Source organism: Pelmatolapia mariae, linkage group LG7 (genome assembly GCF_036321145.2).
Source record: "Pelmatolapia mariae isolate MD_Pm_ZW linkage group LG7, Pm_UMD_F_2, whole genome shotgun sequence".
NCBI lineage: Eukaryota > Metazoa > Chordata > Actinopteri > Cichliformes > Cichlidae > Pelmatolapia > Pelmatolapia mariae.
This window is the reverse complement of record NC_086233.1, coordinates 43754469-43781421: the sequence shown is the minus strand read 5'-3', so window position 1 is coordinate 43781421 and position 26953 is coordinate 43754469. Positions and strand designations below refer to the sequence as shown.

Genomic DNA, 26953 nt, shown 5'->3' with positions numbered 1-26953 from the left:
ACTGTTCTGAAGATGCTTTTACTTTCACGACTTGAATTATAGAGCAGTGATTAATGCCTCGCGCTTAGGTTTTCATCCTTCTGTCAGTCTTAGGTTTCTCAGTGAACCTGGGTGATGTCTATTCCTGGTACGTATCATGACGGTGACATCATCCCACAAGCCTGAAACACTAGCCTCCAAGCCATGCGCTGGGTTTAACATCTGGATTTTTTTTCTGCTCTTGACAGCCAGAGGTGTATCTGCAATCTGTTAGCATCACTCTGCAGGACGTCATCGCAGAGGAACTTAAAGGTTAACAAAGTAGTGTCATTAAGACACCTGCCGTTGGGGTTAAAACAGAAGAGGGAGCTTACGATTGTTAAGATTAATGCCAACAACTCCTTCACTTTAACAACCCAACATGTTGATTTGACTGTCCAAATGAAATCCTCGCTTCCGAAACATCTGGAACACATTAAAGAGAAAAGCCTGGGTTCACTTGAATGTATTGTAATACTTCTTTAGGCGATAGTTTGGCATTTACAATGTCTCAAGAGAATCAACTCCACGGGACAGCCTCATTCTTTAAAGAAAACTTTCCATAAAATGTTCATCAGAATGTGTGTAAATGCAAAAGGTTAAGGGGATCCCCACCGTAAGTAGACCTTCAGCAGCTGTTGAATCAAAAGATTCCCTAACCCCAGTTTTTCACATGGTTAGCCAGGATATTCATACATTTGTTTGAGTCTTATTTATTTTGTTATCATCTCACTGTCTGCGTATGTTTACGCAAACTGGAAAATTGGGATAACAGCTCCTGGCAGTGCTTGTTTTGGTTACTTTTGGGGGAAAACTGTTTGCATGTGTCATCAGATCCTGTTATCACCAATATCCTGACGCACAGAGTGGACACAATAAAAAAGAGCCTATAAAAATATGGAAAAAATCCCAACAATCAAAACACACTCTATGAGCAAGCACTTGGCAACAGTGGGAAAGAAAAACACCCTTTTAACAGGAAGAAACCTCCAGCAGAACCAGGCTCAGGGAGGGGCAGCCATCCGGTTGGGGGCTGAGAGGAGGAAGACAGGACAAGCAATGCAGGCTTTAGTTATCAGCTTCTTTATTCGTTTCTATTTATTCACATAAATAGAAACGCAACAGCTAAATAGTGGAGATGAAATATGTGCGGAACAATGTTAGTGCAGGGCGTGACTTCTGAATGGACGACAAAAACAAGACAGCAATTACCATCATGACTTTTTATTAAGATTTATACGTCCTCTTCCCCTTAATCAAGTGACACATTCCTTACTGAAAAAATCACCATCTGGTATTTCAGAGGAAGAAGCTAAAGCACAGAGCTCCTACAACTCACAAAGTCAAACATCCGTATTAAGAAACAGTCATCTGTGCGAAATGCCTTTCATTTAACTTATCGTGCAGCTTTGGAACATAAAGAGGTCTTCTTTTTTTTTTTGCCTTGCATGTCTTTGTATTCCCCAAATCCTGCACCAGCCTTTTGGTGTCCGTGATCATTTCTTTGTGGAATGTTTCTCTTTTGCTTTGTTTTTTTGTTTTTTTTTTGGTCTTTCCAAATATTTGAAACAGACTGAATAAGAAAACCAGAGAGCATTTATCATTTCACAACAAAACCGAGTGCCCCAGTAAAAAAATCTAACACATCTTTGGTCTGTCATGAGTGTAGATTCTGACAGAAATTAAAAAAAAATAAAGAAAAGAAAATACAATTTACGTATGAAACGCAAAAATTTGTTCAAAATTAGATAACAACAGGCAGTCGAAGGCTGCAGTTGTGGACTGAAAAGTACCGGTATCTGAGTCACACACACACACACACAACAGAGCATTCGTTTGCCGGGAAACCTGCATGCCGAGTCAGCATGTTTTTTTGTTTTTGTTACAGGACACTCATAATAAGATTCTAAAAGACTAAAATTTGCAGCAGATTTTCAAAATGAATTCATTCCACTTGTCACCCACACCCAAACACACCACCGCTAGATCGACCCCTGTTCAATCCCAAAGCAGAGTCAGAAAACATTCCCTCGAGGTAATGCTAAAGATAGTCTCGTCTAAACCGCAAGTTGCCATGAAAATGTTCTCTTGTTAAACCAGATGAGTAAGTGGACCTCTAGCCCTCACAGCCACTTGCTGTTAAAGTAACGGTTTTATGTTGGGAAAATAAGAAACGTATTTGATTTGTAAGTCGAATGAGAGGATCAGTTCCACTCTCTGGTCAAGTCAGTTACGTGAGAAGCTCTAGCTGGCACCTGGTTTAGCTTAGAACAAAGACTGGAAAAGAAGGAAAAGAGCTAGCCTAGCTATGACTAAAGAAAAGAAAATCTGCAAGCACTGCAATAATCTATATTCAGCACATTGCATCTGGTTTGCTTAATAAGTACAAAAACAAGGGTTAAGGACAAGTTGGTTTTACAGGAGGCAATTTGATGGGCTACCTGTTCAAGAGGTAACAACAAAACAACTAATAAAATCAGAAATTAATGTTTCCACATCAGTTTTTCAAAAGTTTTAATTTATGGGAATGTAGACATTCATTTTAATCATCAATGGGACAGCACCAGGCTACCAGGTTCCCGATTATTTTATTTATAGCCTAAAGCACATTTAAACAACAGATGTTGACCCAAAAGTGCTTTAGAGACAGGAACATTAACATTTCAGGTCTCAGAAAAAAGAAAAAGTTTTAAAATACATGAAAGGATGAGGGATGTGTTTTGATGTATCAAGTAATTACTGTGGAAATAATCACAGTAATCAGAGTAGTGGTAGTGGTAATTAAAATGTATTCAAAATTTGCAAATTCATGCCTTTGTAGGTTAAAGGTATTTGGTATCGGAAATATATTGGCCCTGTATTTTCTTCTATCAGATTGACGCCAAAAAAGTATCACACTACTAATTGTCTATGAGTTTAGAAGCCCCGCCCACCTGCTGGTCAAATCTTGTTTATTAGGGACAGCCAATCAGCTGGAAGTTTGCTTAGAAGCTAAAACTGCATATTTCTTAACTGAGGGAGTGCAGTAAGGCCCAGTGTGCTAATAATCTCCTCATCCAACTAATGCCAAGGAAGTGAATTAATGCATTTCTTTGCTATGGCTATAGGAAAGAGACTAAGTATTATTTTGTGAGCATTCAGTGTTGTAAAATGCTTAATATGAACACAAAACTCTGGTAATACAATGGGAGGAATGTGGTCTCGTTTTAACTATATGATTACAAGTTGCTCCACTTAAACTACCTGAACACTTTTCATATGAAACTTACAGATACACCTGCTGCTACATATAAAGAAACATTGTTTTGTCCATCAAGGACAAGGGAATTGATCTGCACAGCGTTACATTCCTTAACCCACACAACACAAACACACCCAGGATGACCTAAAAGTATAATAATAAAAAAAAGAACATGTGCAAACTTGTCTCGTAACTGAGCTCATTCCAACAATTCGCCCCGTAAAACACAAGCCACACTGCAGACGACAGACAACGGTCCCCCTTAAAGGCACAAACGTCACGGAGAAAACAAAAAAAGGACTCACGAAATTACACGGTATCAGTACATTTTTCACATGGTGCAAAGTTTAGACAGCCATTTGTCTTTTTCTTTAAAGTAACTAACGTGAAGTATGAAACGCCTGAGCCACGCGAGCAATCGACAAGGCTAATTCCTCTTGAGCGTACAGTGCACTTCTTTGGCCAGGAAGTACTGATGAGGACATTCTGGATAGTTTAATGAAAGTTCTTGAAAGTTTAGTTAAAAGTTTAAACATTTTACACTGGATGTGACTTCAATCAATCACCGGTGGAGGCCACGCTACACAACACTCAAGAGAAAAGGGACGACTTTAAAAACAGAACCCGTTTCTACTATAGATCCACTATGAATATGAAACCTATACTCTTACTTTAATGTAACCAACACCTTAAATTATGTCAAATAAACAATATGCTGTGTGCTGTGTATTTCAGAAATAAAAGATACAGTAGGTCTTAAAAAGAAAAAACACACACACACACAAAAAAAAAAATAATAATAAAACATAAACTTTGAATCTATCAAAGTGAAGGAGTGACTGGCTTTGCAGGTCTTTCCAGTAACCCACGCTTCATTCATCTGCAAGTGTTTTGCTTTTTTTAACTGAACCACTGATGAAAGAGTCAAGACTTTAATTTCCTTTTCCCCCTGTGTGTGTGCATTCCCTTTTCTCTCTTGACATCCTGACCCAGAAAGCAGTCCGGTGTCTTTACAGACAGTCGTACATGCGCAGGGTGCGCTCCAGTTGCTGGACAACACGCTGGTAAAAGGCTATCTGCTCCCTGAGGTAGGCCTGCATCATGTCTTTGAAGTCCACCTCTCGTCGCTGATGGAAGTGGCTCATTTCCGCTTGGAGGGCAAAGCCCACAGTCCGGCAGCGTTTCCTAATGCCGTCAGCCTCATCCTGGTCCATTTTCCCTTCGTCACTCATCCGCTGGCTCTCCTTCACCTTGGCAAAGGCACCTGTGTCAAGAAAAAAAAAAAAAAAAAGGCGCAAACATGTCATTTTGTGTTTATGCCAAAGGAGTACCAGGGTAGAAACCAAGCTCCAACACCACAAGTTAAAAGGTCCAGTTCATACAAATGCCAATAGGTTCTCATTAACTCTGTGGCGTGTGGGGCAACGCACGTTTGTTTTGATTTTACTCTCCGAGCTTCTGAGAACTGCATTTTTCATTCAGACGTAATAGCGAATGACACAAAAACCTCAAAGATGATGCCCTGTGGGCATTTTTTTGCCAGGCTTGCAACACTTTTTCAAATGTTTTACTCTGTATTTAATAGCGACTCCAACAAAACTCCATTACAGAGAGGAATTTTGGTGACCGCCACATAACGAGCTTTCATTACGCTGAACTTGACATTCAATTTAGAGCGATGATCAATATGGCTGATCAATCAAAATGGGGATTTATAATAAATCTTATTTAAAAAAGAAAAAAAACACCACACACACACACAGATATTAATAATTGCTGTATGTGTGATGATGTCTCAAAATAAATAAATAAATAAATACTGACTTTAACTGAATTGGTTACATGTAAATTTGTAATTTTTTTACACAAGTACAATGTAAAATGATACCCTGAGTTGGATAAGCAGAGGAGTTGGACAAAATAAACCTTTTGGGTTTTGTTTTGTTTTTTTATTTTAGTTGTGTTCTACTCAAAATGATTGCTTTATGTATATTGAGGGTGAAGAATTACCGTTTTTGGTGCGCAACATGCAGACATATATACACACATATACACTAAAATCATTATAGTAAGACAATTAAGCTCTGGTTGCTCTGGAGAGTCTGCAGAAAACAGCTCAATAGTTTCTTAGGAATCACTTTATAGCTCTGGGTGAAACGTGAAAGTGCTAGTAGAATTATACAGAGTGACTTATTTAAAACATGCAACATATTTCCCAGTACCTCTATTGTTTTTGGGTGGATGCAGAAATCTAAAATGATAAACCAAGCAAATAAAAGAACACTACTGCATGCTAAACACCATGTTTTTGTCTAATTTGCTAAATCTAATCCTTAAATGCCAACCCCTTTCACCTCCCAATTAAATTGTCTGTGGTCTTTTTTTTTAAACCAAAAAAAAAAACCCCATATGCTGTAATAAAAGATAAATACAGCACAGAAACAGTCACAGACTTTTATTACTCGCCATTATAGTACAACATGCTATATCGCTATGCTGATTTTAATATCTCAAGATAAACATTGTAACCTTCTCCCCAGACATTAACTACTGTAAGCTATACACTTTATAGGTAGCGCACCGAGGAAACCACACAATCACTTCTTGTTTCACTGCATACCAAACGTCTAGTTTCAGTGTGCCTACTGCTAGTCGGGACCACATTCACCCAGACTGCTATGAAGTAACTTTCCAATTGCCGAACATGGCAGTCCGATGACACGTCGCCATTGCTGCATTTCCCATCAGACCGTCAGCCTCAAAAAGCCTAAGCTCGAAATCAGGAAGCAGGACTAGTCTGGACAAGCTAGGTGTTCTGCTTTGTAAGTACTTGCCTGACACTCATCCATTAACTGTAAATCTGAGGTCATGCTACACGGCATTTCATTCGAAACTCCTGGCAGAAGTGTGGGAAAGCATGAATAGCAGCTGGAGCCGGTTCCAGCAGAAGAGGCATGTGGACTGCAGTCTCTAGCTCTGACCTACATTTATGTATTCTGTTTTCCACATGAGAGGAAAATGTGCAGCACAAGAAAGCATGTCTGCGGGACATAAAGGAAAGGCACTCATAGCTCTGTGTGTGTGTGTGTGTGTGTGTGTGTGTGTGTGTGTGTGTGTGTGTGTGTGTGTGCGAGACTGAAATCATAAAGAATCCCACAACAGCTTGACGTGCTCTTCCTTGCAGCTAAACGTCCTCTCTGACTTCCTGCAAAACTATATAGTAAAATGCTGCTGCTTAGCTTTCCAAAGCAACAAAAAACAATTCCTCTCTTAAAATTCTTGGCACAGCTGATGCACAATCTCGCCACAAAGAGGATCTTGCTTACAGCTAAACACAAGAATATTTAAAGCCACGAAATCCACGAACAAAATGAAAAAGAAGTGCGTCAGGCTAGAAGTAAAACTGAACTAGTTCCCAAGTGTCATACTGTTTCCCTGTAGGTTTTACATATGCTCACTGATACACAATCAGTGGTCTGGAAAGTTGCTAGATTTGTTTATCTTGCCTAACCAGACCAGCTACCACAGTGTTTCACATGTGACAGATTAATGGGCGTGTGCTGGAGAGATATTAGAGCTCCACAAGGGGTTGGAGAAGGCTTTGGACACAGAGCGAGTGAAAGAAAGAAGGAGGAAACAAAAACGAGAGGCAGCTGACAACAAGAAAACTTAAATTCAGCAGCATAAAATCATTCTTCCTTAGCAAAAGGAGTTGGGTGAATAGAATAACTAGCTGAAGATGGTTGGTTTGTTTGCGTTCATGTAAGCGATTAAATGCTTGTCGTCCATATTGTAGCAGCACTTCCAACAGCTTTGACTGAATCGCCACAAGTAAAAAGGATTATGCAACCTCCTGCTGTGATCCACTGCTGCTGCCATCACGCTACTTCTATTGTCTTGAAACATATTTTATAGCGTGAACGCCTGTGCGGTCAGGTCGCACAGTTTTTGATAAATGCAATTATACATTTGAGGTTTAGAATGAAGAGGAAATGAGTGAAGACAGTTGAGATAATAGACATTGCTACATTCCTCATTCCCACAGCCTCTCTCTTAGCCTGGGGTCACTGCAGGGCAAATTCGGGAAACGCATGTCTTCACTGAGAGCGGAAAGTCCGTGTTTACAGCATGTTTTGATTGTATACTTCACTATTACTGTGTCCTTATTAAGCACTGTCATTGGTATTTTTCTCCAGAGACTGCAGATTTCTTTATGATCCAGACATTAAAACGCAGCACTTTTTAGGCAAGTGTGTCTAATTTTAACTCTGTGTCATCTGGATTCCGGTCACATTAGATTTAAATCAGCCCTACTGTTAAATCCTGAAGTGCAGTCATCTTTAAACTGAAGTGGAGCCTCTTTAGATATGGATAGTGTGTATAAATCTAAAGACAAAGTTTATTGGTTTGCTGCACAGCTGCACTACGTGTTGGTGATATATAGAATGAATCAGCTTGTCTGGGTAGCTAGAAATGTAGAACTATACTATGTAAATTGTTGCACATGAATCGTAACTGTGATCTCTAAATACTATGTGAATGGCTTTTATAAAATTCTAACAGACGCATTAAACGCATTTTAAAGAAAGCATGAGAAACCAGCTACTTACATTCTCTTTGGTTAGGGTTAGGTTTAGGCATCAAAGCAACTTGTTTTGATTTGGGAAGAGATTTTGGTTTGGGATAAAATACAAGTAGGGATGCATCAGTCTGATAATGGATCAGATATCGTTCCAATACTGACCCAAAAAGTTGGATCGGACACAATAAGCGATGCAATCGGTGAAAATAAGCTGATTCATTCAGTTCAGTTCTATGCTGCTCTGTGTTTACTTAGCCACACCACAGCAACAACCTCAGTATTGGGAGATACTTAACCACAGCCAGGGTAATGGTGTTGGATTGGAAGTGGAAATAGCTGAGTTGGTGTATCCCTAGTTAGGAATGAAGTCATTCTCACTACTGCCACAAACACACGTCACAGGACCAACACTAGACCTGAGAATTCATTATCTTTAGGGTGCAGCTCAGTACCACAGGTCATGTAGCAATTGAAAGGCTGGTGTTTTGATCACTAGCTGCTCCAGTCTCCATACCAAACTATTCTTGAACTACATACTGAATCCCAAGTTGCTCCTGACGCATTCACCAGAGTGTCAATGCATGTAAATATCAGATAGAAAGACCTTTGACCAGGAAAAAGTGCTTGTGTGAATGTGTGCATGAATGGGTGAATGAGGCTTGTTGTATAAAGTGCTTTGAGTGCTCAAGTTGAGTAGAAAAGCTTTATATCAAAGGTATGTGACTCTTGGAATAGTATAGAAAGCTTTATATTATTAACATTTGACTGTACAATAGTGATGAAAGGGGCCCATCCCTATGTCACAGAGCAAAAGGCAGGGTGCTATATCACAGGGCTAACACATAGAGATAAGCAGCCATTCACATTTACATTCAAACCTATAGCTGGGTAACCTGACATGCATGTCTTTGGACTGTGAGAGGAATCCAGAGTGACACAGAGGTGACACTTGGCCTGTTGCCAACACTAAGCAGTGCACTAACGTGTGACCCATGTTGGATGACCATGATTTTCAAATACTTGAATAGTCACCAAGTAACAAACTGCCAGTCACAGGTCTACCACAACCATGCACAGTCACTGCAGAGGAATATGAGGTGGAGTGTGAAAACCAGTGGAATAGCCAGCTTTTGCAGCTAATTTATGGAGTTGTGAACACTTTTCTAAAAGAATAATTAGCTTTTTTCCCCACCCTACCAGCACTAAGTTGAGCGGCACTGAGCTGAACAAAAATTACCCTGTTATTACAAAATCAACACTTCCTCAAGAACTATTAAAAGTAAGGTTTAATTTGGCCTCCCCTTTTTAAAGAAATTCTTCGCAGTTCTCTAGAGCTGTGTGTGTGTGCGTGTGTGCATGTATCTGTGTGTGTGTGTGTGTTAAACTGTACTGGGATAATATGTGAAATGTGCAGTCTCCAGTATGTAATGACATCACTACTGCAATGAAAACCACAAAACACACAACACCCCCACTTTCCCTTTAGGACTCAGAATTGGCAAATTACTCTCTCTCTGAAAAGCAAAAGGAAAAATATCTTGCAGGTGACGACATGACATTTTAAAATCCATAAAAATGTGCTGCAGTCGCTGAACTGACTGACTTGTATAACACTGTATGTGGTACCAGAGTAGTCGTCTATAAGCCTTAAAAGTTTAAATACCAACAAGAAAGCCATTCTGAGTCTGCGTAATCAAAATGAATCTTCGGCGGACAGTAAAACAAACAAATCTGGAAATACTGTTTCAAAGATTTCAAACACCGGAAGGACTAACGTGCCTGAATAAGATTAGTCTGTGTTATTCATACTGGACAGAGGTAAACAGAAATATTTCTAAACTGAGGACAAGTGAGGCTTGTCACCACAAAACACTGACCATTAGTAATGGGCCGTGTGTGTGTGTGTGTGTGTGTGTGTGTGTGTGTGTGTGTGTGTGTGTGTGTGTGTGTGTGTGTGTGTGTGTGTGTGTGTGTGTGTGTGTGTGTGTGTGAGAAAAAGGGCTGACGTCTGTGTCAAGCACCGCAGTGAACTCATGACATATTTGTTCTTTGTTGGCCTCTCAGCTTTGAGAATGTAAACGGCAAAAAAAGAAAAAACAAAGTGCACTGTGGAACTTGTGTAATTACACAAACAGTGTCATCACATGCTTGTGACGAGGAACGGCCACAGATGTTAGAATAGAAGGATGGGGCCTTTCTTTTATATAATCATGCCACCTTTCATTTGTAAAGTTGCGTTGTGGTTGCCACCCATGGGTTTTGAAACCACATGTGACAAGTGACTCTTGGACTTTTTTAAAAAATATACTCAATAAATCAATAAAGTCATCAGGAGCCGAGGACACCAGAAGTCTCTTTACAAGCGCAAAGATCAGCCCCCTGGTGGCCATTAACTAGAATGCAGACGTTAAGACGTTCCCCCACTGATCTCACTTTTCAGAACTGGAAGCTACACATGTCCATCTTCATACTGCCTGGAAAAAAATATATACCAGTAGTACTGTGTACTATGTTTTAGTTTCTTTAATGTTTATGTGTTCTACTAGTTGCTGCGAGCTATGCTAGCCTCCACCATCTCTATCAATACGGTTGCTCTCTTTGTTAGCTTTGTTTGTTAGTTAGTCGTTAGTGCAGCCTTGAGAGATTAGCATTTTTACCGTCGCCATCTTGTTTTAAAACAAACAACAACAAAAACGCAATATAATGCTGTACTGTGAAATCACATATTCATTGGCTAACAAATGCCTTCACCAATCAGCATACCACAGGTAATCCTCCATTTAGAAATATATGACCAAAGTTTATAAAATAAAACATAATGTGACCACCAACCCATTAAGTGTTTACAAAGTTCAAAACAGAAAGCTATTTTCCCATAGACTTTTTGTCACCACAGCTATCGCCATCTGGTGGTCAAAAGGCACTTTCACATTAGCTTTTTTTTTTTCTAACCAGGAAGCTATGTCCATGTTTTATACCATCTATAGTTACACCTGAAAGTGTCTAGTTGGTTAACTGCTCAGCAACCTAAAACCTAGCGCGCTAGCAAGTCTTCAATATGCTAGGGCCACTTCCTGTATACTGTGCCATTTCCTTTTCCCCCTTAATACTTTGTTATCAGGGCTGTATTTTGTTTCATCATGGATGCATTATAGAAAACTGGATACAGACTCAAATTACTACTAATACTTATGCTCACGTGTTTTACCATAACTCTATATTTCAATGACATCACAAAAAACAACTATTATCTATTCAGCTCCAAGTCTGTTGCTATTAAAAGCCTTTAAGCTGATTCAGTCCAGAACATGCCTGTAGAAGCACTTACGACTTTTATTCAAACAAGGTAATAAAGCACAGAAATCTGAAAACAAAGATAAACACTGACATTTAGTCTTAATGGAGGAGGGTACAGGAACAGAGGGGGAGAAAAAAAACAGGAAAGGAAGGGAAGGGAACATCATGTGCAGAAAAGCTGAAAATAGAGAAGAAAAAGAGAAGAGACATTTCTTCAAGAATGTCTGACGGGGTCAAAAGGACTCTGCGATATCTGCCAGCGTTTAAAGTTGGCCTTAAAAGCCTCGAGGATAGACAAACATGAAGAAAAAACCTCTGCTGAGTTAGCAGGAAATGTAATAGTGTTTACAGCAGCCAATCAGATACACAGATAAAACGGAGCTGGAGTTAATGACCTGAGCTGGAATGTGCTCACAACCAACCTTTATCCATCTCAGAAATGTTATCTTTAAAGTTAATGCAATGCATGGACACAGACACAAAAAGCAAACGTCTCGAATTTTTTCAGTACTTTGAGGATGAGGAACAGTTTTAAAATAAAACAGAATGAGTGATAGTCCAAAATTCCTCTGCACCCTGGATAATAAGTTTTCAACCATGACAACAACACTTACACTCGCAGAACTACAACAAAAGACTTTCAACAGCTCCAAAGCGCAAACTGAATCTCTTAATTGAAGCCATGCCCTGATGTGTTCAACAGCTGTTCTTCTTTTTAATGTTTAGAGAGACTCTAATCTTAAACGACTATATATTTCATATTTACACAGACAGAGTTATAAATCCACCCTCGTGCCAAACATTTATGCTAGCATGATGTACTCGTTTATTAAGAAAGATATGTACACTTCTGCTTCTCGCTGGGTGGGGGTGGGGTGTTAAGTCACAACGCTCCCCTTCAAAGGGATTTATTTCAATTCTTTTCAAGTCGGGTTTCCGACATCTGTATGTCGACGTGAAATCAAAAGTTGGACTGGACGAGGATGAAAATATTTGGCATTTCCAGTTGCCAACTGGAGCAAAATGTCTGGCCTTGTTACAACTTAGCTGTTCAAACTCGGCCTACCTCACAAAAGTTCAGACAACAACAGCATCAGTGCTGTCATCGCATATCAAGCAAAACTAATGAGCAGTTAGGAGCCGTGATGTCACAGTTAATGCTTTGTATAACTATTTATTACTAAGATTTGTGAGACAAGAGTCGGGTTGCCTTGAAATCCCTCTGGGTTTTAAGGCATTCTGTTGTGTTTCTGGTTGTGACATCAAATTAATATATAATAGTGTCAGCTCTTCTTCTGTGGAATAAATGGAGTGTTTACTTTTGTCTACTTGGAAGTGTTGCAATGGCAGAGGCAGCTGAAATTTAAAAGAAAGAAAAAGTAAGACATGCAGTTCTGATGAAGAATGTCTGGCCAGTATGACTTTAAGGTTGTTCCCGTGGTCAAAATAAATTCATCCCTGCTTTGTGGACTGCCTACCTTAGTCAGCACCAATTAAAGCTTAGACATAGTAACAAAACAAAAACCTGGAAACCACCACAGTCCATTGTTAACTTTGGAAATGTCTTAAAACTAAATTCTTTTTAAAGGATAGTAGGGGTCAGCTCCTCAGGCTTCAAATGGCCCTCAAACTTTGGCATCTTTGGGACCTTAGTGAACACTTTCTTGATGACTTCAGGGGCTCAGTTGATAGTTTTAGGTCACACTAAGTAAAATATCAACTAGCAGATTATGGTAGTTATTGGGTGAGAATCATCAGACAGCCCACGATACAATGATATTGCAATACTTTTTGTTAATTTCACATTTTGTGACATGTTGAGTATTGTAATATCATATAAATCATATAAAAAGCAAATTATGTGCTCAAAGTTAAAAGCTGTCAACAGCTGTTCAATCCTTTTATCCAATAAGACAAAGTTATCTTACTTCAGTTATTTATTCTCCTGCAAAATGAGATAAGATGGAGTCAGTCTGCAATCTGCCATCTGTTTCTTATAATTGAGCAATTAACTGTGATAAATGGTCAAAAATCACATATCTGTTGCTCTTAAACATAAATTCATACTTAATTATCACATTTCTGCTCATCAACCCCCCAGCTCTATAGAGTTATAACCAGCATACTGTTCAAGTTGAGTCAAGCCCCCTCAGGTTTTGCTCGACATGGATACAGACTCATTCAGACTGACGGCAACATGCTGGCAATCTGTCTGCGCTTTACACCATTCCTCGTTCACCCAGTCATACAAGCACTTTTTTCTATGCTTAAGTTTTCTGTGTTTCCAGTTAGGGCTGCCACAAAACGATTATTTTGATAGTCGACTAGTCACCGATTATTTTTGCGATTAGTCAACTAATCAGATCATGCATCCATTGGACGTAAAACGTACAGCTTACTGCACCAGCATGCATCTGCTCTTATATAACTATCTTTAGCTTACAGCTTTAAGTGTTTAAGGTATGTGCTAACTAAAAATAAAGACAAGATGATATTTTATTAAATTTTAATGAAATCTGCAGATTGTTTCGGTGGAGTTTAATAAACTCAGCCGTCTGCTCCTTGCTATCTAAAATATAACAGGACACCGGAGTATTTTCTCGAGCATCTCACACTTCTGATAATCAGTTGTCTGCTTGACGTTTATTCAGCAGTGTAAAAACTATAACTTTAATCTCAGCCAAACCGATTTACTCAGGAACAAATAAAATACTGAAAAAAGCCAAACAATAACATTTTTAAGTTAACTAAGTGACTTATATATCATGTTTAACCTGAGTAGCGAAAGACGGCGGTGGGTTTGAAAACGATTTGCCGGGAGTCCAGTGTTCTCACCGGCTCTAGTGAGCCTTGAACCCCGGCTAGCTATCGAGCAGATATTTCAAGTTTACACAGCTACATTCTCGCCTGAAAATATGTTAAACGTTTATTTTGTGACCCAGAAAGAATAATAAGAGTAATATTAAAACTAAGTAGCTGCCGCCATTGTTGGAAACAGAGCAGGGCCGCGCTATAAATTCTGGGATAGGTTGGGCCACGAAGTATACACCCGACCCATCCTTCAAATCTGGGGAAATGAAGGACGCATTTGTGGGCCGCATTTGTCGGAGTCTTCGAATTTATACAGTCTTCGTCGTGTCGCTGTAACGTAATCGGCCTACAAATGCGGGCACAGGAGGATGCGGTTCCTGAATTTGGACACAGCTACGATACCGGACACTGCTCCTTCTTCTTCTTCGGGGTTTGACGGCAGCTGGCATCCTTGTACATGCAGTGCTGCCATCTTCTGTTTCAGTCCGTTATTACACTCTTAAATCCTACTACTTATTCCTGCGTCTTTTGGGATCTTACAAAGCTTCAAACGATTTTGATAGTCGACGTAATCGTGACTAGTCGACTAATCGTGGCAGCCCTATTTATGGCAAACATTCACACATGTTCACACTCCGATAGATGTATCAGAGAGCCAGTGACTGAGACTACGTCCACACTAGCCTGGATAGATTTGAAAACGGCATTTTAGTCTGAAAACCCTCTGCGTCCACACTAGCGTTTTCAGTCGTTTTCACAGAGTTGTGCGTCCACATTGAATCGGCCGAAAACGTTTACGTTCCAGTACTGCGCATGCGTGAAGCGCAAAAAGATTCGGCCTGCCTCATTTCTGTCTGCCGTTTATTTACTTTACTCATTGAAACATTGCGGCAAAAGGTCGAAGAAAAGCACCGAGTTTTTTAAATGGACTAACAATGAGGTGGAGTTGTTGCTGCGAGTAACACAAAAGTACAAAGTTGCAAAAAGCAAGTGAGAATTAAATAATTTGAAGAAAAGCTATCTGGAGCATGTACAAACTGATATTAATCTTTAATAGGGCTGTCAAAATTGAGAGCAAACAAAACAACTGCTGTGTAATGCCCCCCGCTATCTTTGTTTAATTGGTCACATGACTGCATCACATGACTAAAATGCATCATCGTTTTCAAAAGTCTGCGTTTTCGAGTGTCCACACTGCAACGGGACAGCTCCGTTTTGAAATGTATGCATTTTCGAGAGTGTTTTCAAAACGCTGCGTTTTTCCTTGGGAAAAACGCCATCTCGGTGTGGACGGGAGGCCAAAACGGAGAGAAAACGATGCGTTTTCAAACAAAAACGCATTAATGTGGACGTAGCCTGAACCACCAACCTGCTCTACCTCCTGAGCTGCAGCCACCCCAGCACCCGAAGTTGTAATCGGTTGCAGAATGTGGAAAAAAAAAAAATCAATATAATAAGCCGCAGATTGTATACTTTTGTTGTCATACATGCAGTAGTAGATTTCACACATGAACTTTGGCTGATATTTGGAGAATGAGGTCAGAGCATTTTCCAAAGTTGTCTTTTGTGAAATGTAACGCACAGCAAGACGGTGCACTCAAGACGTGTTAGCGCCATAGATGTGCGTTGGCCTAGGTGTGTCTCTGCAAACACAACGAGTCACAACAGAGAAATAGACAGACAAAGGGAGTTTATCTCCCACTTGACAGCCTGTAAGAGAATGACCAAATCATCAAAGAATGAAGCCTACTGTCATCCATAATTAGTGCACATAAGTAGAAGGATATCAGGTAAAACAGTATAAAGCTATAACATTTGTCAAGTTCTTAAACTCTTTGTTGAACATCATTTTTCCGTTTGTTTTTTTCCCAAGTGGAATATATTGAAACAGTAACAGTAGGCTAATAAGATACATTGGCAAACCAATACTTAGATCTAGACAAGTTAACTTGGGCTGACGGAATTTCCGATCTCTATTAGTGGAGCAGAAAATTAAGAGACTTATATGAAGAATGACACCTTTGAACTAAAAACTTTTATAAAAGACAGAACGATAAAGAAGAAAAAGGAGGATTACATGTTAGCTAGTGGCACGTCAGCTGTACTTTAGCTGGATTTGATGTAGAAATTGTAATGCAGCTTTATAGACGGGGCAAAAACACCATTCTCCGAGCTAACTGGTGTATCTTATTCCAAGCACAGCCGAACTATGAACAAATACAGATGGCAATGGCTTTTAGTTTCCATTTATTCATGACAATGCAAGCAAAAAAAGGCAAGAAAACAGAATGCAACCTACACCGAGTAAGAGTTTGTTGCGAACAGGTAGAGACCCAAAAACATCACATTTATTATTTCAGATTAATTTTACATACCGAGATAGAGACACAGACAGACCAGAGCTTTTAGAGGGCAAGGTGAGCCACCCAAGCAGCCAGGACAGGCAGGCAGAGGCAGAGCAGGCCATCTAATCCGCATTTCAATCCATGCTCCTAAGGTCTCCATGTCAAAGTGACCTTGGGCAAGATACTGAACCCTAAAATGCCTCTGAGACATCCATCATAGTGGAATGTGTCCATAATAGTTAGGAAGCTCACAAAGTCAAAGGATGAAGCACTGTATGAATGTGTGTGTGACTGGGTGAATGACTTTTATTAAAAAGTGCCTTAAGTGCTCACTTAGAGTAGTGAGCACTCAAGGCTTTGATTAAAGGATCGTTGCTACCAAGTGGCTCTAATTTTCAGGAGTTTTTGGAAAAAAGTTACAATTTGGAAAAAGATATAGTATAATTTAGATTTTTGTACAGTTGCATGTTCCACTCGAGTTGTAGCGTGCTCTCTCCTCTGTAATGTAATCACTGGTTAGGCAGTGGTACAAACAGAATAGCAGTGCTTGATAAATTCATAAATGGGTAACTCTGCAAAAACAAAGGGAGAGGAAGGAGACACAGAGACTCATTGGGTACTTCCAGCATGAAGAGAAAGTATTGGTTATATTTGCCAGTGGGAGCACCGAATCATGTTTAGCCTCCTTCAGATACAGCAGTGCAAACAATGACTCAGCCTAACTAGATTTATGGACATAGGTGATGTCAGATGAACAGGTAAAAACAGCACTGAGTAGAAGCCTAAAGAAAATATCACAGAAATGTGTGATAATGATATTTCTGACACCCAATATTACACATTACATATTAAACTGTATTACACACAATACACCATTTGCTCTTCCATTTGGAGAGCAACTAGCTAGTGCTCTAGCTAGTCTTTCAGCCAAGCTTGGTTGTTATTCGTGTGCTTTTGGGTCATATATCATTAGCTGCTAGCAACAGTACTAGCTAGTGCTGTAGCTAGTACTCTAGCTAGTCTTTCAGCCATGCTTGGTTGAGTTATTTGTATGCGTTTGGGTCATACATCATTAGCTGATAGCAACAGTACTAGCTAGTGCTGTAGCTAGTACTCTAGCTAGTCTTTCAGCCAATGTCGGTTGAGTTACTTGTGTGCTTTTGGGTCATACATCTTAACTGCTAGCAACTCTTCCATCAAAGTCTCATTGTACTCTACAGTATGTTTATGACTCAAGCGGTTAAACATGTTTGGTATTTCCACCTTTAGCGGGGACAGTTTTCTTGCATATTTTGGAAAGCATTGCGATGTGCTGGAAATTGTTGAAGTAGTTCCAGTTTTACTAAATCATCATCAGAGGATGACACACAGCTCTCAATGTCAAACATTTCTGGGCTTGTATAATTTTTTTTTATTTTATTTTTATTTTATTTTTTAAATGAACATAAACGCATGGCATAGCTATACAGTGACATCACAGTAAAATGTATACCAGTTATCCTTGACAATATATGGAAAAGCCCCAGTATTAAATATAAACCTTCGTCTTGTTCTTAGTTTATCAAAAATAGTAAACAGGAACAGTAAGCCAATTTCACACTAGCCAACATAACAGTGGGCCACCCCTTGTTTCCAGGTTGAAACCCTATAAAGAACACTGTCATCCTATTTTCAAGTTTAAGCCGTTGCAATAATAAAACATTTAAAAATCATTCATCTCTCTCTGATATGGCAAAGCAGCAGTAAGTTATAAACAACACAGGATCTAATAGTGAGGCTACCACCAATGTGTGCACTCTGGCTAAGCAACGGGAACTAAATTCACTTAACTAAACTTAAGTGAAGTAGATATGAGGAAGTTTTTCTGCCTGTCAGGTCTGAAAGTTGGAAGTTTGACTAAAAGTTGACTCCGCTTGTGGGGTAAATTATTACTCCAGTGAAGTGGAACTGGTCATAAACAGAGCAATAAGCAAATATTATAACTTACGACTAAGGAGGGGAAAAACGTATTGTTACAGTTCTCGTGCAACTTGCCCAGCACCATCAATCGTTTACCAGACTTTTAAAAAAATAAATAAATTAAAACAGAAAACACTGCACATATGTTATAGCTCTACAATTCAATCTGCTCTTACCCATGCTTGACAGTGTGACCAGCTGTGTGGTTTTCCATGTGTCACAGCAGGAAAAGTACAGATGCCAATAAAATGGTTGCATCTAGGTGAGCTTTTCAGTGTCTTGGTAGAGTGCACACTAGGACACTGGCCAGTCTTACTGGGATATTCGACTGGTACTGGTGCGATTTCTAGATCAGTCGTAAGTAACATTTACTCTAAATTTATAACTCTAACACCAGTGTCTTCCTGCCAAGTTGAAACTTGATTATGGCACATTTGCAGTAAACTTATGCTGATCAATGTGCCGAAGCAGAAGACTCAGCCTTTGTAGCTACACACTAACACGCCAAGTTTAAACTTGAGAAGCCAGCCTGGCTAGCACACCCTCCTTGGTATTCTGAATTATGGAATATCTGTAGAGCATAATTTTCACTTTTTGACAGAGAGGTCTCAAACTTTATTGCTATTACGCTCACAGTTAGCGGTCACGCTGTGTGCTGTTAAACACGGTGCCAATCTTTTCCATATAAGCTAATTTCACTTGTAACTTGTGCCTTTTTTTGGACTAAGGCTGCAGAATTTGTGCTTCTCTGGGAGAAGAAAGGAGGCGGCACTGGTAAAAACTGAGGACTCTGAGACATCTGTGATCTCCTTCAGTGTGAAACAACATTGCACTGGGCCAGCACAGACAGGAATGCAGAAGCATGTGGATAAGCTGTGTGTGTGAAGCCAAGGTGCTAGCCTTTGTCAAGATTTATGAGTGAGCAAACGGCAGCAAAACACCTTTGCTCTCCAGAGTCACTACAGTCAGAAAAGGGAACTATAATCGGCCAAATTACAACTGCCATAACTTGTCCACTGTATGCTAACGAAATCCAAGGCTAATTGCACAGACTGCTGTTTGTGCACCTGCAGAAAACGCTGCCTTTGGCTTTGGGCTTTCACCAACATATGGAATGTTAATCCTCGACAGATTTGTCAGATCATATTAACGCCGTACATGCTCCTGGTCAAGTCTTTGGATATTAACCAAAGAGCTGTGTGATTGTCTTATAAGTACTAGAACTAAAAGTTAGATGGCTGTGTGTTATCTGCTCAAATCAACAGGGCATTTGGCACACACATTTCCCCGGAGCTGGAAAGCAAAATATCTTTTCATTCAAAAATGCGCATGCAAGAGCCTGCATGTGGTTTTGTTATGCGTTGCCATATGGAGGACAACTAACCTCTTGCCCTGCTAAAGGCGTCCCAGGGTAGCTAGTTCATTCTCAAACTGCATAATGATCTGGTGTGGATCACAGCAGGTTTTATCCAACTACAAGCAGCTGCTAAAGGAGCAAAAAGACAAAAAGTCCACTCCTTTTAAAAAAAATAAAATAAAAATACAAACTGAACAGCTCAGTTTTACAACTGAACGGTGATCGTGGCCTTACTTTGCTCTACATGTCATTCTCGGGTGATGCAGATCCCGATTTCATGCAGAGCCAACACCCCTGATCTCATCTTACAAAACATGTGACCGGATCATCTGGTCCGATACCCTCGCTGTGGAGCGCGTTGGTTTCACTCTATTGTGTTTTCTTTTTATACGTATTGAACACCTGAAGAGTGGCTTTTGTGTAAGATCAGTGCAGTGATTGTCGCCAGGTACAGAATCTACAGAACATGATCTCTACCCAAATTCTCACAGACACTGGACACAAAAAAAAAAAAAAAAAAAAAAAAAAATCACACATGTAATATTTAAGACCTGATGAACGCTGAGGGAGCACAATGACTCCAATCATTCAAAGTGAAGGAGCGAAGTCAATTTCAGAGGCCAGGATGACTAACAAGCAAGTGATTGTAAAAGGCATCCCAACTGTAGCTGGGAGTGCTTAGATCCGCCTCACACAAAACCCTCAGAAGGCCTTTATTGTCCAACAATGCAATGTTATTTACTCTTCACATCAAGACTTTCAATTGTATTCAAATGAGATCAAGGTCTAACTAAGGGATTTGTTTTGGCAGATGTTCAAAGCACAGCGGTATGCACCGTTAGGAGATCAAGCATTTGAAACCAGGATAGATTTACCTTCTCTTGTATCTAAGCCAAGGAAACTTCCCAGTCAGAGAGTTCTGATATGGGCAGATGTGGGACAAGGGGAAAAAGATGTAAAGAAGGATAGCGAAACGTAGTTGAAGCATGTGCGGCAGCTTTGGCTGCAGACTGATTTCAAGGCAGAAACCAAAAGTGAATGTCTGTTCAATTCAGATAAAAACACAAATGGAGCACACCCTCAGATTTTCCTGACACTGCCCAAAACCTTCTCCTCACGCAACCCTCGTGGCCCGCTTGCCCACCACCAGTTAAAATTCCTGGAGTTCACATCCTGACACGGATCACAGTTAAAAATCAGCTCCTGTAGACCTCAGCGAAGGCAGGCAGGGAATAAAGAAAAAGCCATAAGGGATGAAGGAGGAGGAGTGCACCGGAAAAGGTCGACCTCAGATCTCTGTGTTCCGACTGTTGCCACAGCTGTATCTGGTTCAGCAGAACACAAGTCACATCAAGGGGAGTTATGTGGACCGGCAGGGAAGACTCAGCAGAGGGAAAAGGGTCTCTGCCTGAACAAAATACAGTGTCCTACAGTATTTATCACCTCCTGGCTAGGGGTGAGAACTATTTGTAGACACTGCTGCCAAATCAAACTTTTTATGTAGATTCCAACATCATGCTTTTATTACAACAGTGTTTCCTCACACGCAGACTTTACTGGGGTGGGCAGCCCAGTTATATCAGCAGCAGCAGCCCAAGGATACAAGGCAAATAATTTTAACATATAATTTTGTTTGTCAGCGACACCTACCCACAATCCATTTGCGAGTCGACAGGCTCCTCGCTTTTATTTTGAAAGGTTAGTCGCTGCTGACCAGCAGGCAAGCTGGTTGCCAGGTTTCTGTTGTAGTGGTCATGTTATAAATTAGCTGCTTCTACAGATAGGATCCTATCCCCTGAGTGTGCATACTCAGATGTCTGGTAGTCGAAGGTCTGCTAAAAGCTGGAGGGGAACTTTACCCATTAGGGAACTGGCACATGTGCTGCTACACGAGCTCAATGATCCTGCAAAAGAGTAGAGGAACTACTGTACTACTTACTACTGCATCTACAGCTGTAGAACAGGATGGTAACACTGGCATTTGTTCCGCAAGAGTCTCACTAAAGAAGCAGCATTATATTGTTTCATTATTGTCATGTAGCATTTAGTGAATACATTATTTGCCTTTTCAAAAGGTATTATTTAAAAAACTTGGGCAAGCCTTCACCCTGCAGGAGCTGTACATACGTAGATGAACACACATGGGTACGCACAGATGCCACAAACACAAATAAAATCTGAATTTGTTGGAAACTGTGTGGTTTAAATAATCCAGGCTTAATGTTGAGTGCTAAACAAAAACATCTTACCTGAAATGGTCAATCACCCCCATTCAGGTATTCCACATGAACTTATAGTATCAAAAGAGCAAATGAACGCCAGGCCTAACAACTTTGATTCTTTGGAGTAAACACGGTTTTCTTCTATTTATTCTGTTTACTATATTGTCTATTAGTGGAGGTGAATGGATTATAAATTTCAATATCAGAGGCCGACCAATCTCAATACATAACACTGAAACTATCTGCATGACCTGATACTCTGAGGTTGAAAGGTTCCCCGTGTTTGTTTGTTTTGTTTTTTCTTTTTTTTTGGGGGGGGTGTCTTGGTGGACTGGCCCTTTAATTTCATTCAGACGGCTCACATTTTCTCTTTTGTTCCTGGGTGGAGTGCTTTCGTATAACTAGCTGTATTGTAACACGAATGACCTCTGCGATAATACGCACCAGCTGTTTGAAGGGAGATAATAACATTTACCAACAGCGTTCCTCCTTCCTCACTGGTAGCAGCCCCTTCCTTCCTCCTGAACAAACTCCAATCGGTTGATGTGTTGTTTATTTGAGAGCTGACACAGAATGCTGATTTATCTGTGCTCTGCTCGGGCGTAAAACTTTACAAGCTCCAAGTTTACCAGAACTCCATGTAGGATTAAGAAAATTAGGCATCACAAACAGAAAATTGCATATGCAAATAAGGAGCAGCACAGTTACAAAACAATGGTGCGTTTCATGATTTCAGGTCAATAAATGTACTCGTTGCACACTTCTATGCTAATATCCAACGGCATCGTTTTTGAAAACTTGTGCAAAGGGTAATGTGTATTTCACATTTTCAACAGAAGCAATAATATACTAAAAACTATATACTAGTGCATACAGTACTGTGAAAAAATCTTAAACCACAAAAATAGTATGTGCACCAACCATTTTTAAGGAAGGAACACATCGAGAAAAAGCAAAGGTATGCCAAATTAGAACTGAACTGAAAGTCCGTGGGAACAGGTTTTATGGAGGGATGAAACCAGATTTGAAATCTCTGATTAAAGAGAGAGACATAACAGAGAGCCATCTGTAAAACACGGCAGAGGCTCTGTAATGGTTTGTAGCCGTGTTTTAGCCAGTGGTGTTAGGTATCTTGTCAAAACCAAAGGAAAGGCAAACACACCAAAGGACCATTAGAGTTTGAGTCGCCATTTAAAAGCATCTAATTAGCAATTAATTCATTTTTCAGCATGTCAACAATCCCAAACACACTAAACACACCTCAGCTATACTGAAGTAGATTGAGAGCAAAAGGTAGGCAACATGCAAAGAACTGTTTTGAATATGCTTCAAGAAGTCTGGAGAACTATTCCTGAAGACTGGTAAATTACAACGAAGGTTGAGGGTTAGGCGTTCATTTTTGATGGTTAGGGTTAGAGTAGGCTAGGGAAAGCGTTATATCAATTCAATGTCTTAACTAAGAGATAAAAAAGTGTGTGTGTGTGTGTGTGTGTGTGTGTGTGTGTGTGTGTCAGCACTAATTTGTTAGTTAAAACCTGGAAAACGAACCAAAATACTGTAACACTAGCTTGACAACCTACCAGATAACATGCCTCTTATAGTGACTACACTGACTACATAGACCACTTCTTGTCAATGACAACCAAGTAAACATGGCTGACTGTTGTACCATTAAATTATTACACTAATCTGTTGTTTTTATTTTTTCACTGATGAAAAAAAAAAAAAAAAAAAAAAAAAAAAGCAGTAAATCCTCTCAATTAAGAAACTCAAACTGAAGAATATCTGGCATTTTTCCACATAAAATTACTAAAACGATTCTTATTACTGCATCCGTCAAAAAATAAATAAATAAACAACTTAATATTCACCCCTCAGTGAAAAATATAACAGACTAACACTATGATTTACTCTTGGGCTCAGGTGTTGTGTATCTGCGTGTCTGTGTCTGTCATGAGGGAAGGGGAGCTATGGAAGGCCTGCCCTCGTCTGCCATCCATAACAAAATAAACTGCACGGCTTGAGCAACAAAACATGATTGTGGGCTGTCAGCTCACCATGTTCCTATTAGCAGACACTTTGTATATTATTCCTAACAGTTAGCAAAATGAAACGCTTTCTTGTTGCAGCTGATGCTGGCTCTCTGATTGCTGATGGATAAGTCACAAAATTTAGGTTAACAAAATGACATCTTGAACCAATTAATCCTTTACCCTTCAGCACAGCTTTCTGATAAATTCAAATTGTAAATGACATGACAGAAAAGCTGATTATGTGGCCCAGTGTGTGGATTTGTTTGTTTGAACAACCGTATTGATAATTGTACCCAGCATATGGATGCAATTATCATTACGATTTTTGACTCCTGTGGCATTTGTTTTGCTTTTTTTTCGTGCACAGATTCATCAGAAAATTCTCTGATACGTTAAAATTTCTCAGGCTCACCTTTCTGTAGATGAATGATGTCGGGGAAGTTGGCGAGCAGGCCTTGATAGAGCGACAACTTATCCAGCATGTGGAAGAGGTCATACTTAGGTTGCTCTGCAAACATCTCTCCAATGTTCTCATAGGTGCGGCCAGTATGGGAGATGGCATTGTTGAGTCCATCTGACCTATAGGGAGGGTCCAACGTGAATGCGTGGCTGATAGACTGGAAGGCATTTCCAAGACGCTGGAACTCTTTCCTGAATCCACCCAGGTGTTTGCGCACCAGCTCCGAGGCGACGTGTGTCAGCTGCATCACGCTGTCGTCCATCTTCCTGGCAAAGGCCTTGAAGTTGTCGACCCGTTCCTCGACGTCCTGAAGGTCCTGGTGCTCTTTGGGGATTTGAAGGGTTAGCATGAAGTGCGCGCCCACCATCTCGTCCTTCTCCGCCCTTCTCTTGCCCAATTTCCACTGCTTGTCATCGGCACACATGAGAAAGTGCTCAAAGCCTTCATACTGGGAAAGGACTGGGTGACTGGTCATGTGGTTCATCCACAGTATCAGTCGCCTCTTGCGCTTCTCAATGAAGTCTTCCTCGAATCGCCCCGTGGCCTGCTTCTCGGGCAGGTGAGGCACAGAGATCACAGTGAACTTGTGAAGCAGGCGGTTGTACAGCCAGTCAAAGTGTTTGTAACGTCTGTAGACGGGACGCCCTGTGTGACTTGGTGTCACCCGGTACGAAATGTAGGTCTTGATGCCCTTGAACTTTGTCTGTTTGGTGGGATCCTCAATGGAGCAGGAGAAAGGCTTTGGATTCTCCTTCCACCGGGGCCCCAGGGGACCCATGTCAATGGAGTAAGTCTCAGCTATCTTTGCCATCATGGGGACATCACCCAACACAAATGCCTCTACCCCTGAGCGGACAAAGCTGGAAAATCTGTTCAAGTTCCTGCCCACCATACTGCCCTTCCTAGAACTGGTGATACTATCTTGTCTGGATGCCGGCTTGGGTCGATAGTGCACATTGGGATTGTTGGTCATCGGGTTCTCAGGGGCATGTCCATTGGCTCCAGGATTCCTGGTGTGATCAGCATCATCCACAACAGTGGACCTGTCATCCCAGTCATCCCAGTCGTCATAATCGTCATCGTCATAATCATTTTGTGGATAATGGAGCGAGGTGTTTGGAGTGGAGAAGTCCTTTCCTAAAGAGCCCGCTGGGCTTATGGAGCAGTCGGTCACATTAGAGTTGGAGCGACTGCGTATAATTTCCACATAAGATGCAGGGAAGATACCCCTCTCCCCTCGGCTGTTTTCCCCCTGAAACCAGCCGTCCACTGAGTTCTCGTCAAAGATAATCAGTTCCTCATTCTCCTGGATGCTAATCTCCCCATTGTTTTCGCTTAAAAAAGTATAGAGGGCTTTGGCTTTCACTGACATCTTTGATTACTCCCGTGGCTGCAAAACCAGAGAATTCTACATGCACATAGTGCTTAGATTATATCGATGCTGCTGTCTCGGTGCATGCCACATTGGAAACATTTGACACTAGCTCACTGTAATATTTAAACTCATATCAAATGGCATCGCAGCTGTTCGATCGTGTGTGCCACAGCACAATATGACCTATGTAAATTTAATGATCTGACACTAAATAAACACAGAGCTTGTCAAAAGTTACATAAAACTATTACTTCTATCTGCCAAAAATAAAAAAGTCTGAAACAGGCCTAGGGTAACAATTAGTATACTCAGCCCATTGAGGCTGTTGATCTATTATTGCATTATACTAGCAGGTCTAACAAGAACTTTAAGCTACAAAAGATCTGTAACACAATAGGCCTCTCAATACAGAAGGACCCCGTGCCTCCTTTCTCATCACAAACACAACAGGTTCAAAACCAAAAGTGTTTTCACCGAAGAGCTCCTCCAAGCGCCGACGGTCGTTTTAAAATCCTCTCAAAGTGGGCTTCAGCCTCGCTGTAAACTTATTGTACAATTGTGTCTCATTACCGAGCTTTAAAACCATCCGTGATGGGACTACTTCCAGGACAAAGTGGCCCGGTGTGAAGGAAAAACAGATGGATGAGTAATGGTATCCCTGTGCATTTTTAAACGCCGCATTCCCTCACACTGAAACTTGCTGCGTGTTCCTTGTAAACAGGTTCCTGCGCATCTTCAGTCGATCCTTTTTGGATTCAGCAAAAGCAACAAAGCAGAAAACGGCCAAAAAACAATCCGCGCCCACAAAGTATCAGCACACGCCACGAGCCGCTGCTATTTCTTGGAGTTTATTCCTTTGCGAGCGGCAACAAAGTAACTCTTTCCATGACGTGCGGTCAGACAATTGAAGGCAACTTCGCCTTTTTTTTTTCATCAGCTCCTTTATATTGTTTGGAAGAGGCGGAACAGGCTCAACGCCGCCCCCTCCAGGAGGGAAGGAGCATTACATACACAGAAGATTACAACATCCAAGCACAATTTATGTCATGGGTTACCAGGAATATTATAGTTTTGTATTTTCGAGTTTAGTTTGTTTGTTTTGGGTTTTTTGTTTTGTTTATTCTTGTATATTTTTTCTTGAATAATGAAAATAAATACCAGGTTTCTGAAAATAATGGAAAAACTATGAACTCAGAAAGCCAACTTAAATTTTAAAAAGTATAAAAAAGAATAATAAATTATACTTTACACTA

The 26953-nt window shown here is 40.4% G+C and overlaps 1 protein-coding gene across 1 annotated transcript; it reads right to left on the bottom strand.

Annotated features, from left to right (window-relative positions):
- Positions 1–1445: 1445 nt before the first annotated feature.
- On the bottom strand, positions 1446–26656 carry snx33 (sorting nexin 33). Its single transcript, XM_063479229.1, has 2 exons — positions 24278–26656; positions 1446–4523 (listed from the first exon to the last, which is right to left on the bottom strand). Exons 1-2 carry the CDS (start codon positions 25695–25697, stop codon positions 4270–4272), a joined length of 1674 nt encoding a protein of 557 aa, XP_063335299.1. The 5' UTR covers positions 25698–26656; the 3' UTR covers positions 1446–4269.
- Positions 26657–26953: the final 297 nt, after the last annotated feature.